The sequence below is a fragment of the Euwallacea fornicatus genome, chromosome 8 (assembly GCF_040115645.1).
Source record: "Euwallacea fornicatus isolate EFF26 chromosome 8, ASM4011564v1, whole genome shotgun sequence".
Lineage (NCBI taxonomy): Eukaryota > Metazoa > Arthropoda > Insecta > Coleoptera > Curculionidae > Euwallacea > Euwallacea fornicatus.
The window spans coordinates 1,095,496-1,109,782 of NC_089548.1; the positions used below are offsets into that span (position 1 = coordinate 1,095,496).

The 14,287-nt window shown below is 33.6% G+C and overlaps 2 protein-coding genes across 2 annotated transcripts; one reads left to right on the forward strand and one right to left on the reverse strand.

The window, feature by feature from the left end:
• Positions 1–913: 913 nt before the first annotated feature.
• mio (GATOR complex protein mio) lies at positions 914–14,176 on the reverse strand. Its single transcript, XM_066284640.1, has one exon. The coding sequence runs from the start codon at positions 13,982–13,984 to the stop codon at positions 11,441–11,443; it is 2,544 nt and encodes an 847-aa protein (XP_066140737.1). The 5' UTR covers positions 13,985–14,176; the 3' UTR covers positions 914–11,440.
• LOC136340770 (tigger transposable element-derived protein 4-like) lies at positions 2,818–3,557 on the forward strand. Its single transcript, XM_066285097.1, has 2 exons — positions 2,818–3,469; positions 3,535–3,557. The coding sequence occupies exons 1-2, from the start codon at positions 2,818–2,820 to the stop codon at positions 3,555–3,557; spliced, it is 675 nt and encodes a 224-aa protein (XP_066141194.1).
• Positions 14,177–14,287: the final 111 nt, after the last annotated feature.

Sequence of the window (14,287 nt, forward strand, 5' to 3'; positions counted from 1 at the left end):
CAAAACTTTCTTATGTAGAGTAACTAAATACACTTATTCCGAGTGTTCCAAGTTACATATATTTTAAGGTGCATGTGCTCATGTGGGTGCACATAAAGTCGAATGTTTCCTTACACTGATATGCAGCGCGTTAATTTGAGTTTCTCTCTATTCTTTTATTTCTCAGCTAATCCAGCTTTTAAAATAGTAATTCCGAATTTTGTACCTAAACACACACACTTAACGTTAAACACGACTACTTTCTAAAAATCATTGAGCATCTCCAGGGTAAAATTTTCAAGCGCTCCCTTTATCACCCCGAATGTCTTGAGGCGTATCACTAACCCTCAGAATCCCAATTTGAATTTTTCGATCTATCAGAATATTTCTTTATTTCTTTTCTTTCATTCATTTTGTTTGCTATTGTTTAATTTCTTCGCAAGAGTATGAAACAAAACAGCTTTTTTTTTAAATTTAGGCCCGATTGTGCTTCAAGTAAGGCTTAAGCTAGACCCAACTTAAGCCCTCCCATGAGGAATGTACTGGTATCAAATCAACTTCATTCGTAGTAGGAATAAATGTTGTTCACATTAGGGGGAGTAAAGCTTAAGTTGAGCGTAGATTAAGTCTTATTTGTACAATTAGGCCTAAATCATTTAGTGTCAATAGGTATTTCAATTCGTTCTCATGTCTTTTACAGTTATATCGCAGGTGAAAATCAAGGAAAAAACTGTATCGCGGCCGTATCTCAACGAGTGGTATGTTTGTTTATGTTAATGTTTGCATGTTGCTAAGAACATTATGGAACCTTCTAGTCTTGTTAGTAGCTATTCTCAATGTAAGCTCTAAGCTGAGAAGGGCAACCAATTGCTTGGAAGCTTAGGGAATATTTAATATTTTTTTTACCTCAGAAATAAAACTCCAGAACGGTGGTTCAAGGTTTCTATTAAATTCGCACCCCAACAAATAACACTTCTCACTTATACATTAAAAACTTTTACTTAGTGGACTGTAACAACTAAAAAATTAACATGGGAAAGTATTTCTCCATTGCGACAAAAAAATTAGCCAAGATAAACACACGAGAAAATAGAATTATTGCGCGTATTAAGCACTGCTGCATGTTTCGCAGATCAGCTTACAACTAACTAAAATTTAAAATGATTTCTAATTTAAATAATAGTGCACTCTCTGGCAAAGAGGAGAAATTATTTAAATATAAAAGGCACTTACACCGCTAATGCCCTTTGTCGGCACTCTTAGGCAACACGCGCTAAAGAGACCTACGTCGCTTAATCGGCTTCTTACCCCTTACAGCATAAATCTTACCGGGGTCTTTACATTAAGTATAATTTTACATTTGATTTCCGAACTATTGCAATTAGCGGCATTAGAGTGTTGTTACCCAAAACTTATGTGAAACTAAAACAAACCATTTTGTTTTCATTATTGTGATCCTTTGATACTTACATCATAAAACCGTAAAAAAATTGTTTATTTGCGACAATAAAGTTTTACTCACGTTAAACACTTCCTTTTTATCACCCTCACTGCTTTGTTTTTGTGGATAGTCATAGTTTTAAAATTTAACATTAAAACGCTCTGTATAAAAATTGTGTTCAGCTCTGAGCCATCAAAGATCTATACAGGGTGAGTAATTAACAATAAGATAACCGAAACTTGGAGATTCTACACATTAAGTCGTGACAATTGAAGAGAATATGCTTTATACGAAAGTTGATAGTTTTGGCCATATACAGGGTAAATGAAAACTACTATTTTAATTAATGTATTGCATTTTTTCTGAAAATATCTGAGCTCGTTACTTACGAATTTGAAAACTTATGGTTTTTTAGGTGACTAATGAGATGCATTATATAACTTCCGCGTTTCTAATACTGAGCCCCACTAACGGTCCATTTTACAGAATTTACAGTTCATAACTTTTTACTCTTTGTTTCTAGCATGCAATTAGATTGAAAATCTGAAAGAATAATCATTTTTCCATTACCTTTGTATTCTTGGTCTATTTCGATATCTCGATCCGCTTTCGAGGAAAATCTATTTGAATGAATACTATTATGTAAATTTGATAATACGAGAAATTAAAAACGAAATAAACCAAACTATACTAAAGTCGGTATGTTCCATAATAGAAAATAGCATCTAGAAACCGGTAAATAACGACAAATGGTGTCAAACGAATTAATTATTTTGTTTAGTTCTAAATGTAGTAAAAAAATATTATTAATGATAAAATTTTGAAAATGCCACGTCACAAAGAGTTTTCGAATCACCAAATGAGAGATATGATCTGTGTTTTGGCTTTGGAAATCTTCAATGGCCATTCTACAACTCGAACATATTACGAATTGTATCTCCGCTGAAGACAACAAATCACAAACTAATTAGAAATCTATACAATTGCTTAGGCGAAACCGGAACTTTCTGTCCGAAATGTACCAACAAGACTCTAAAAAGTATTTCGGTTGAGCAGGAAGAAGACATTTTGGGCAGGGTGATCGAAAATCCAAGTACAGTGTAATCCATTTATAATGAACTCTCATGTAATGAACTGATTTTCAAGTCTCAAATTAACCATATATAAAATCATAAGTAAAACCCTCGGACAAGATGGACTTGTTTTTAATATACTCTCGCTTATATCGAACCAAAATTGTTTATTTTGTCTATCATAACCGAGATTTATTCGGGAGTTCCCTGGTACGACCGTTTCTGATGCATGTGTAAGCAAAATTTTATTCCAGCTCGCCTTTTACAGTTGGTCTGTGTATGTTATCCGGTACACCTTATTTGTTTTTTAAATTAAAAAAAAAAATGGCTAAAAGTGTAAAACGGGTATTTACGTTACACGAAAAACTGTCAATTATAAATGATAATGAAAAAGGATTGTCTCAATCATTTGTGTGTTTAAAAATGGGATTAAAAAAGTCCACAGTGTCAAATATTTGGAAAAATCGTGATAAAATTTTAAATTATTGGAAAACTAATGATGAAAAGAAAAAAATTCGTTTGCCTTTACACTCCTGGGTTGACGAAATATTATTTAAGTGGTTTCAACAAAAAAGAACGAATAATTTCCCAATAAGTAGACCAATGTTACCAATGAAGGTAGAGGAATTTGGAAAAATAATTGTTGATGACTTCAAATGCAGCTCTGGATGGCTTGATCGTTTTAAAAAAAGGCATAACATTGTGTTTGGAAAAATATGTGGTGAGTCGGCCTCAGTAGATAAAAATATTACAGATGAGTGGCTGTTTCGTGTTTGGCCTTTGATAATTAATGAGTATACAGAAGAAAACATATTTAACTCTGACGAAACAGGGATTTTTTATAAAATGTTGCCAAATAAAACACATAAGTTAAAAAGTGAAAGATGTAGTGGACGAAAAATGTCTAAAGAACGCATCACAGCCATGATTTGTGTTAATGCTTCTGGAACCGAGAAACGAAAATTGTTCAGTAAAGGTAAGTGAAAAATGTTAACATTTTTATTTTGAGTTGCACTAAGAATTTGATTTTCGGTGTTTCAGGAAAATTTCAAGATCCTCGGTGATTTAAAAACATTAATAGTCTTCCTATTGACTATTACTGGAACGACAAGGTATGGATGACGTCGTCAATTTTTACAGATTATTTTAAAAAATAGGACCAAGAACTTCTTAAAGAGAAAAGAAAAATATTATTGTTAGTTGATAACTGCCCAGCCCATCCGGACGTTAAATTGTATAACATAAAGCTTTTTTTTCCCACCCAATGTAACGTCAGTTTTACAGCCCATGGACCAGGGTGCAATTTTGAATTTAAAGCAAATTTACAGAAAACAAATGTTGATGAAACTCTTGGAGACTCAGGATAATATTAACATCAAAAGTGTTATTATTTTAGATGCTATAAATTTATTAAACCTAGCGTGGGATGAAGTTTCTACGCAAACTATCAGTAATTGTTTTCGCCATTCCGGCTTATCAAAAACAATATATTCTAACATGAAATTTAATCCAGAGGATGATATTCCATTGGCTCAATTAATGAGAGAAAACAGATTTATTAACTCAGCGAATATTGATGATTTTGTAAATGTTGGTAACAATGTTGTTATAAGAGAACAATTAGCTGATACAGACTTAGTAAATCAAGAACTTCAAGAAGAAACAACCGAAGATATTGAAAATGATGATACTGAAGGAGAAACTGTTGTTACTACAAAAGAAGCTCTTAAATGTGTACACACTTTACAACAATATTTCCTTCAGCAACAGGACAGAAATGAGTTTTTTTCTAAATAATATAAAATTGTACTGCATTTTCAGAAGATTTACATTAAAAAAATCTCTATTCAAAGGAAAATAACTGATCTTGAGAAATAATTATGAATAATGTAAATTTCTATATATTAAACGTTTTTATAGTTATTTTAATTCAGATTTTTTTAATTTTTGTTCAATTAGGCATTAAAACGCATTTTTTTAAAGTTATGTATGTAATTTGTTTGATTCTTATAAGATAGACACTCGGATATAATGAACTAAATCTCTCGGTCCCCTCAAGTTCATTATAAACGGATTGTACTGTATAAGTTCTCGCCTTTTAAGTACTGCAACAGGTTTAACTCAGCCTTCAATTCAGAGAATTCTAGAGAGGAGAAGAATTACTTCAATCCTTAGAGCCACGGATTTAAGAATTGAAGCTCTGCAGCAAAAAAAGCAACTCAGAGCCAACAAAAAAGCAGCCCACATTGAACCAACATAAGAAATTATTTAATGAAAACCATATTCGGTAAAAATTGCTTTTTTTTCCGAAAATGTTTCATTTTTTCGATAAAGAGCAAGAATATCTTTTTTTTATCTAAAGTAGAGATTATTTAAAAGATTTTTTGATGTCGCTATTGATATAGGGTACAGAAAAATTATTATTTTTGTGTTAAAATTGATCCCTTCCTGGTAAATTAAACAAGTGAAACGTGTTTAAATGGTATAATTGTAAGCAAACCCATCTAACATCCATCATGCTAAAAAATTGTTTAATTACATCAAGTGCTTCAAAACTGATTAAAAAAAACGATTTCCATATTTTTAGGAGCTTATATCTAAGTAAGAAGAATTTGTAGAAAAAACTTTTATAAGAACTTATTATTTCGATGCATTCGCTGCGAATCTGAGATACTTCCCACATATCTTAAAACATCCTAAATATTAGTGAATGAAAAATCGCAATAAATTTACATAAAGAAGGAAAATCATATACCGAAACTGGAAGCATATTAAAACAAAGTAAATTTGCAATTCAGCATTTGGAAATTAACGCAACGAGAAGAAAGATTTGCACTCGTGGAAATGAATAAGAATCCCAAGAGATATGCTCCAAAAATTGTTGCTGAACTGCAGCAAATATATGGGAAGTAGTGCATGAAAATACAATCCTTAGAGTATACATTGAGGGGGTTTTAAAAGTTGTACCCCTAGCAAAAAATCATATGTATACAAGGTGTCCTATTAACAATATACCACTCATCTAATTTCTTTCTTTTTGGCATTCGAAACAAGGTTCATAGAGTGAACTCTCTTCCCCCCTCCCCCTTTCAGGAGTAAAACTTAAAAATAGCCTCGACATTCGGCCCCGGTTGAGAAGAAAGAAGACAAGGACCTCAAATAATGAATTACACATTTTGCTTTAATTTAATGAGAATCCAAATGTTTCCGTCCGTCAAACTCACCAAGTACTTGAAGTAAGTACCACGATAATTCACAGTGTTCTCGCTCATATGAATGTGGTCATAACATAAATCTCTAATTTTCCAAGTCTCATTCTCTGGAATAACGAGGCAAAATTCATAAACAATGGGCTCTTGGAATTTTCGAACCAGCGCGATAGAAAATTCTCATGTAGTGTATGAAACTGGCCACCAAGTGGTTTTCTCTATTAATGTTTGATGCGGGTTGTTGAGAAACCAACTGATTGAACCATTCATGTACAAGGAAAACGTTAATGTTCAAAGGTTTTCGCGTTTTCTTCAGGTAACTTTTTCGATATTTTTGGAGGATATCCCCATTACGACACGTTGCAAAATGTATAGTCCCGTGAAAAAATATAAATTTATCAGATAAAATTAAAGTATTTATGAAAATTGAAAAAAAAATGTGTAGTAAAATAACATGTTTAAACTAGTATTTATGTTATTAAATTAGCAAGAAATTTTCTAGGATCATTATAACTTGCAATCAACAAATTTTGTAAACAAATCTAGTTTACACTACGAAAAGGTATAAATTCAATGTTTGTTTTCAATTTACTGATGGATTGATGGGTAAATACCACTACAGTTTTCTTCCTGCTGGTAAAGAGAATATATATTGTTCGTTTTTGATACCGTATTGCTTCATGAGCATTAATTAATTTTTTTAAATAATGCTGCGCAGAAGTCAACTCACTGAAATTGAGCAAGAAAGAATAATTGACTTAAAAAAAGGTGGGATGACACAGAGGCAAATTGCTTGTGAGCCAAACTACTCTCAGAGAGTAGTCAAAAACTTTTTAAATTGTCGCCCAGACAATTACGGAAAAAGAAAAGAAGTGGAAGACCTCCAAAATTTTTTGGTTATGCGAAACAGGCGGTTTTGAGGGAAATCTCGAAAATAAGAGTATCCTCTGCACAGATAATGAGGTGATTCAAGTTAGAATGTGATGCTAGCTTGATAAAGGAGTGAATCGCCAAATGAAAGTTCTTAAAATGTTGTAAGATTATGAAAAAACCACAGCTCAAAAAACATCATTTGCAGCAACGATTGCAGTTTGCTGAAAAACGCGTTCAAGATAGCAAAAAATGGCCATGTGTTATTTTCAGCAATGAAAAAAAAATTACATTGATAGTCCAGATGGTTTTAATTATTACTGGCATGACCTTAGAAAAGAAAAAAAAAATTGTCGTGAAGGTCTCATTGGGGTGGCGGAGTGATGGCATGGACCGCTTTTAATGAAAAAGGGAAGTCTGTTTCATTTGTTTCCTGCAAAATTAATGCTGTTAGTTATTAAAATGTTTTAGAAGAGTACCTTTAATCGTTTATTAGGATGTTAGAAGAAGAAATAATTTTTCAGCAAGAAAACCCGCCAATTCATACAGCCTACTCTACAAAACAATAGTCTGAAGGTCACGGACTCAATGTTTTGGATTGGCCAGCTCTTAGTTAAGATCTTAATCCTATAGGAAATTTGTGAAGAATCATGACTAGAGAATTCTACGACCTTCAGAAGCCAGAAATACAAAATATTGATGAGCTCAAGGAAAGGATCACACAAGCTTAGGAAAACATACCAGAGAAAACTTTAATTAATTTGGTGAGAAATGTTCCTATGAGCCTGTTGGAGGTGAGTAAAAAACATGGTAAAAATTCTCATTATTGATAGGAATTTACTCATTAAAGAGGCTGAAAACTTTTAAGTTTATACTTTTTTACAGATATATTTTGCTATTTCGTCCCAATAATAGTTAATCTTAGCAATATGACTGAACTGTTTGTTAAAATTAAAACTAATCGTTTGTAATATATATTAAATAATATGTTTTGCTACTCAAATTCCAAAATACATAATTTAAACTAATCGAAATAGTTTTTTTTTGTCTCTTAAGTTTATATTTTTTCACAGAACTCTACTTCCCACTTGCTGTCTGCCGGGACACAATGTAGAACAAGTCACAGGATTCCTAAATGGATTTTTTTACTACCGGCGAATTAGCAATCGTGGCCCAATGTTATGACTTGCGCGTTTATCCGATTTAATCTCTTGCAACTATTTCATGTGGGGTTATTTATATAATAAAGTCTAGGGAACAGTTAATCCCGACGCAATACTTCGGAAACTTCAAGAAAAAATTATGCACGCGTGCGCATCAATTGAACCAAACACAATAACGAAAGCCTTAAACGATAAATGGTTAGGAAGAGCCGATTTATGTACGGGAGGATCACAATTCCAACATTTACTTTCCTAATTTTAAAATGTACTATAAAACTTTTCGAATAATTGTCGCTTTTTTCTCAAATATAAAAATTTGGTGACGTCATTCATGATATCATCAACATTTAAACGTGATACACGAAATAGGGCAATTTTCAGAACCTTAGAAAGGACTGGATTTAGGGATAGGGTCATGTTAATAAAAGTTGTAGATTTTTAATTCTGAGCAATTACCTTAATAATTTTCCCCTTCTTATGGTGAGAAATAATCAATTCGCGTTCTTTTAGAGTTATGTGTGTTTCCATGTTGAACTAAATAACCACGAAAGCAACTAAATGATCAATATCAATAAAATGCATCGTAAATAAACCAAAACCAATCTTTATACGTTTCGTTCCTTTTCGGGCAATAAAATAAATATTTCAAATCTGTGTGTATCGTTTAAATTTTGACGTTCATTTGCACAGTTAATTTGTTCATATAGTTTTTTAAATTAATAAAAGCAGTATATTGTTCATTTAGGGCATTAATTAGAATAAGTGTATATAATACACTATCGTATTTTGAGTTAATTGTAAAGATACAAAAATGCAAATTTTTTTAATAAAAACATATCAACTTATGAGGTGTATCATTTTCACTTTGAGCCACTGTATATGCCGTTTACTTGAGACGTACATATCCGAGCGAGAAGTCTCCAAGTGCTCTTAAAAAACGTAGTAGATAGATCCACTTCTTGTTCGAATTATGAAAATCCAGAAATGTAGTTTTATATTTAGCATTAAAATTTTGAGTTTAAATATTCTTTATCTAAATTATAATGATTATGCAATAAGCAGTTCTTACGTGAATTAACGACAGTTCTCATTGCAATAGTGTGATAATTTTTAAATGATTTTTCATACAAGTAAAAATTTTCCCAATCTGCAATAGAGTAGATGAAAAGAATCTGAGAAAACAATTCTTGCGCTTGATGGCGTTCCAAAGATCGCACATCAAATTAAACACAAAAGTGTCAGTTATTCGATAATTTAATGTGCAAAGTTATAAATTTATCGCATTAGAATGCAAATTTGATGAGCCTTAAAAGTGAAACATCCAGCTGTTAGGAACACAATATCAGGTCACTTCAAATAATAACGTTCAACTATTCGTAAAAGTATCGAAAGCATATATTTTTGCAATATTTAATTTTGTTTTTTTATTTGTAGCAAAGGTATTTTAGACTTGCAGTAGCGCACATTTTTCCTTCTAATTCCCGAATCCATTAGCCGATTTTAGTTTTCTTAGTACAGTTACATAGCAAATTGAATTTCGCTTGCAATGATGTGCCACTCTATAAGACGTGCTGTTTGAAACATCAAAGTGAGGGTAGCTGGGGGTGAAGGGGTGACTAATACAATTCTCTCTAATGTCAAATTAAACTTCCCCCTAGATATCTAAATTTACGTGTTATTTATAATTTTGAATTTTCCGTCCAACCAAGAAATATTTGCTATTTCGTTTTAAAATGAACACCCTGTATGAAGGGAATCAAATTACGAAAATGTAATATATTGAAATCAATTATGCAAGTTGACGCTTCAATAAATAGTTTAGAATTTCAATATGATAAATCTGCTAGTCTTTAGAATGACTAATTTATGACCTAGCCACATCTTGTACCAGCCCACAGACATAACATCCCTCATTTGTTGGAAAAACTTCCTCAAAGTCCCGATTTAAACCCAATTGAACATTTGTGGAATGTTTTACAGTCTAATATTTTTTAATATCATATATGAGACGAAGAAGATTGAAAACGGGTTTTCTTGGCCTAAGAGAACTATCCAATAACAAAAAAACTTGTTTTTTTTATTTGGCATTGAATGAAATATACATATACATATATATGTATGTATTATAAGAATAAAACCATTGTACCAAAACTTTCGCGAAGTTTTATATTTGTCCGCTGTTAGAATATTTAATTTGTTTTCGTACCTGTCGATAATTATATCTATTGCGAGCCGCGTACACTATATATACACTAATGAAGATCATATTAAATATAGATTAAAAAATACACTAAAGACATAGAGATAGAGAATAAAATGTGGGCATTTTCTCAGTCCACTGTATTGTTATATTAAAAAATGTCTATTTTGAATATATTTAGGCTTTAATTGTCTTATATACAAATTATCTGAGAAAAAGTTAGAAAAGTACAATGCAATGGTTTTAAAAGGCGTACTCAAAAAGGAAGTTGTCTACAACGTTAGTTTTCTCAGCTGAAGCTGAAATACCTATAATAAACTGTGTTAATCGTATATATATTAGTCAAAGATGAAGCTTCGGATACGGAGGAACATACCAGAATTAGCATAACAAATATATCTGAATGTCTATTACATAATATAAACACGTACCTATACTTAAAATAACTGAGATTATATGAAAGATATAAGTGATAATTACGAGTCACGAGCCTTTTGTACTTAATCATTAACTACTTATGTGTAGCAGAAATATCAGTCATATCTGAATTCATCAGAAATCGGGTACAGGGATTAGAAGCGTACATTTGTACATATATCGGTATCACCAGTTGATGTCAGAACACAAGAATTCTGCAAATGGGAGAAAGACCACACAAGGTTTAATATGCCTCCGACAAAGATCAACAACAAAATGGACAGGGCCAGTCTAATCGGTGTCTCTCCTTTGATGTTCAGATTTATCACTCATCAATTTCGCTACCTTCGTGGCAATAGAAATGTTTTAAATTAAAATAAAATATTACAGCAAACAGTAACGTAAATAAAGAGAATCTGAACGTTAAAATCGAAGTTCCTTACATCCTTGACCTGCCCTGGTCAATTCATTTATTTTCCTATGTTCTTTAAACGATAAAAGAATCGTTCCGTTCTCTTAATCAGTTGACCTCGAGTCTACAGCCAATGTCGCCGTCTCGGCTTAGACCCATCAAAAGATCATACACAAATATCACTGAATTCAAATCATCGTATTCATCAATGACATTTCTAAGATATGCTATAATGTGTGTAATGTGTATAATGGAAAAATGTACAATAATTTATAAATAAGTTAATATTGGAAACTAATTCAATTCATCAAAGCAACTTATATCAGTAAAAACTCTGAAATGGTGAGGGATCTGACAAATAGGTCTGGACTAACTTCGCCCACTTTAACCACTAGTGACACGACCCACTTCGTTGGTCTTTGTCGGAGCCATATTAAAACTTATGCGGCCCTTGTCGTATTTGCACAATTCCTATGGTCCAAAGTGAACTGGTGATACCTGTGTACTTTTTACATTACTTACTGAATCTTTTTCTGAGAGATTTTCGTGAATCCAAACCTATTAATAATTTGAGGTAATTAGCGATGCACAGAGCCAGTAGGTGTCCTAATTAACCTTACAAACAATCCCACTACCAAATATCTATGTATTTGGCTTAAAAATAGGACCATCATTCTTAATTAGCAGGAGTAGTAAAATCGAGAGAAAAACACTTACAAGAACATCCGACCATTGGGCATTCCTGATGTTCTTCAAACCAACTAGTCATGTGTTTTGAATGTCCCCCGTGGCGGCAGCTCTGGCACCAGGTGAACCAATTGTCGAAAGACTGGCCTCTGGCATCATTCGCATCTTCTACTGGTGTTCCCATAGTCATCAGGCATATTATGCACCTGGGCAACGGTTTACGACAGTGCGGGCAGCCAGTGAGCTTATTTGCAGCTCCAGCGACACTTATTCTTGAGAACTGTTGATTTTTCAGGGATCTCAGATGAGCAGATATATTTTTTCCGCAATAAGTGCACGACATATACACTTGTGGGGGCGGTCTTTCGTTTTTGGCTTTCACAAGCATAAGATCAAAGTCAGCACGCTCGAACCAGTACTTCCATCGGTTTAGTAGTTCTTGGTAATCTTCTATCCAACGTTTCACGTGAGGCGAATCTAATTCATGTGGAAACGCTCGAACGGCAATGAGAGTTGTAGACTGGATATCAGCAGTGCAATCTAAGTAATTCTGAAGTAACTTCAGGCCTTGCGAAGTATTTCCCGTTAGCAATAAACCATCTAAATTTCCTTTTTCACATAAATCAGAACTAAGTTTATTCAAATAATCTAACAGCTTATGATCAGGTAAAAATACAAGGGCAAAGCCCACTCGGTCATCCACAATAATGTCAGTTTCCTTCAAAACACAATCATAATTCCCTGAACTGGCAAGCAAGAAGCTAAACATGGCTTTCAGGTAAGGATCAGAGATCTTCTTTAAGGCAGTTCCACAGAACCTTTTCCAATTGCTATCATCATCATTTGAAAACCCAGCTAGGGCAATGCCAACATAGTTGAGACCAACCTCTGCTGGTGCCCTATTCAACACTTCTATTGCTAAAGAGATTTGCAAATTGAAAACTGCAATAGCAGCTGCACGGGAGTAGGCACCTTCCCGCTCAAGATTTTCCACAAATGTAGTAATTCCAGTGATGTCATTGTTCATTGGCCAACTGCACAATTGCAAACTCATACTGCGGTCAGTACGCACATAAAATTTTACAGAGCCTTTGCAGTTTTGATGAGCTAATTCTAGCCAAGGAATGGTGACAACTTCTGAGGGGGTAGTTTCATAATTACACGTTAAAACTGACAAAACACCTGGATGTTTATAACTGGTGCTCAGACTTGTAGCTACAACTCGTCCATCTTCTACTAGTTTAGCGCTCAAATGCAACCAGTTCCAAACATTTGACAATATCTCATCTTCCTTGACTATTTGGGAATGTTTGTATAGCTCCTCTTCTAATCCATATTGGGCTTTTGCACGTTCTTGAATTTTAATAGAAATATCACTAAACTCAGGAACTGTCTTGAGTTGCAAACACTTTAACATTTTTTTCCCACAGGGCCAAAACAGCTCAAAGTATGGTGTCAAGTTCAGGGTTATTCGATCATAAACAGGGTAGTCTTGGATCTCATATTTTCCTGATATATTTGTGTAACTACAACTTAAGATTCTGTTTTCATCAGTTGGGTGCCAACTAAATGAAGCAACTAGACCTGAAGACTTTAGATTGATAAGTCTTTCCATTATAACTGGTTCTACATCTGGATTTCCCACTGATGGATTTTGAATATCATATAAACTAACATAACCATGGTCCCTTTGCAGCACTGACAACACATTAGATTTAGTGGGGCACCAGCTCATTTTTAACACAGGTCTTGCTTGAGGCAAAACCTGTATTGGTTTTTCAAGGTTTCTAGTGTCCCACACATAAACCTGACTCTCAAAATATGAGGCAAGGTACTTGTCATCTCTTGGGTTTGTACACACCCCCAGAGCTGCCTTTGTCACTGTAAAGCTGACCATTCGAGAAGGATCTCTGATATCAAACAGCCTTATGTACTTCATGTTAATTCCGGTGGCTAGTATTTTGCTATTATTGTGAAACCAACATAAATGTTGGCAATGATCTGATAAACCAAATTCATAAAGAGGTTTACTCAATTCAGATATGTTGCTTGACGTTACAAAACCTGCAGTAACATCCCTTTTTGCACACACTTGGGCTACATCAAATATCATCACAGAACTGTCTGGTTTGTATTTCTCCAAGCCCACTGCTAGTAAATTTGAGTCCACTGGGTTGAAATGAACTGAGGTGCATGGCCTAGGGAACTTTGAACTGAACTCGCGTTTAGGTAATCCACTTCCATCCCAAGCTAATTTGGCCATGTAAGTTACTGTGATCTTTCCACCACTGCCTCCTAACGCTACCACTTCATCACCCTGTGAATGTGGGTAGATATCCACGCATTTTACTTGATGTTGATTATTTGCAACACAAATCATTTCGGCAATGTGAGTATTTGATACATTATAGACACCAGCAGTAAATATTCTTTCTCGGCTTGGTTTTATTTGGTAGCAGGTGATGATATCGCCACCCCAAAGAATGAAACGGTCTGCTATAGGGCTCCACATTACTTCAAGTTTTGCAGCCATAATTTACTAGATTCCAAGTTTATAGTTTCAACAGTCTACAGATCCTAGTCCAAGGTAAATGAATCAGAGTGTATCCGAAGCGATTAGAACTTACTTCTATTTGTTTAGTGGAAGCAAAGATAAGAATGATTAATTTTTTTCCATAATTCTCTTTTTTCTATATTATAATACAAAATTTTATTTTTTCGAACCTTAAATTCTAACCTAACATTAATGAGTTTTCAAAACCCAAATGAAAATAAAGCACTTGTCCTCGAACCGCCGGAAAGCCGCGGCGGTTAAGACAATCTTATACATTAACAC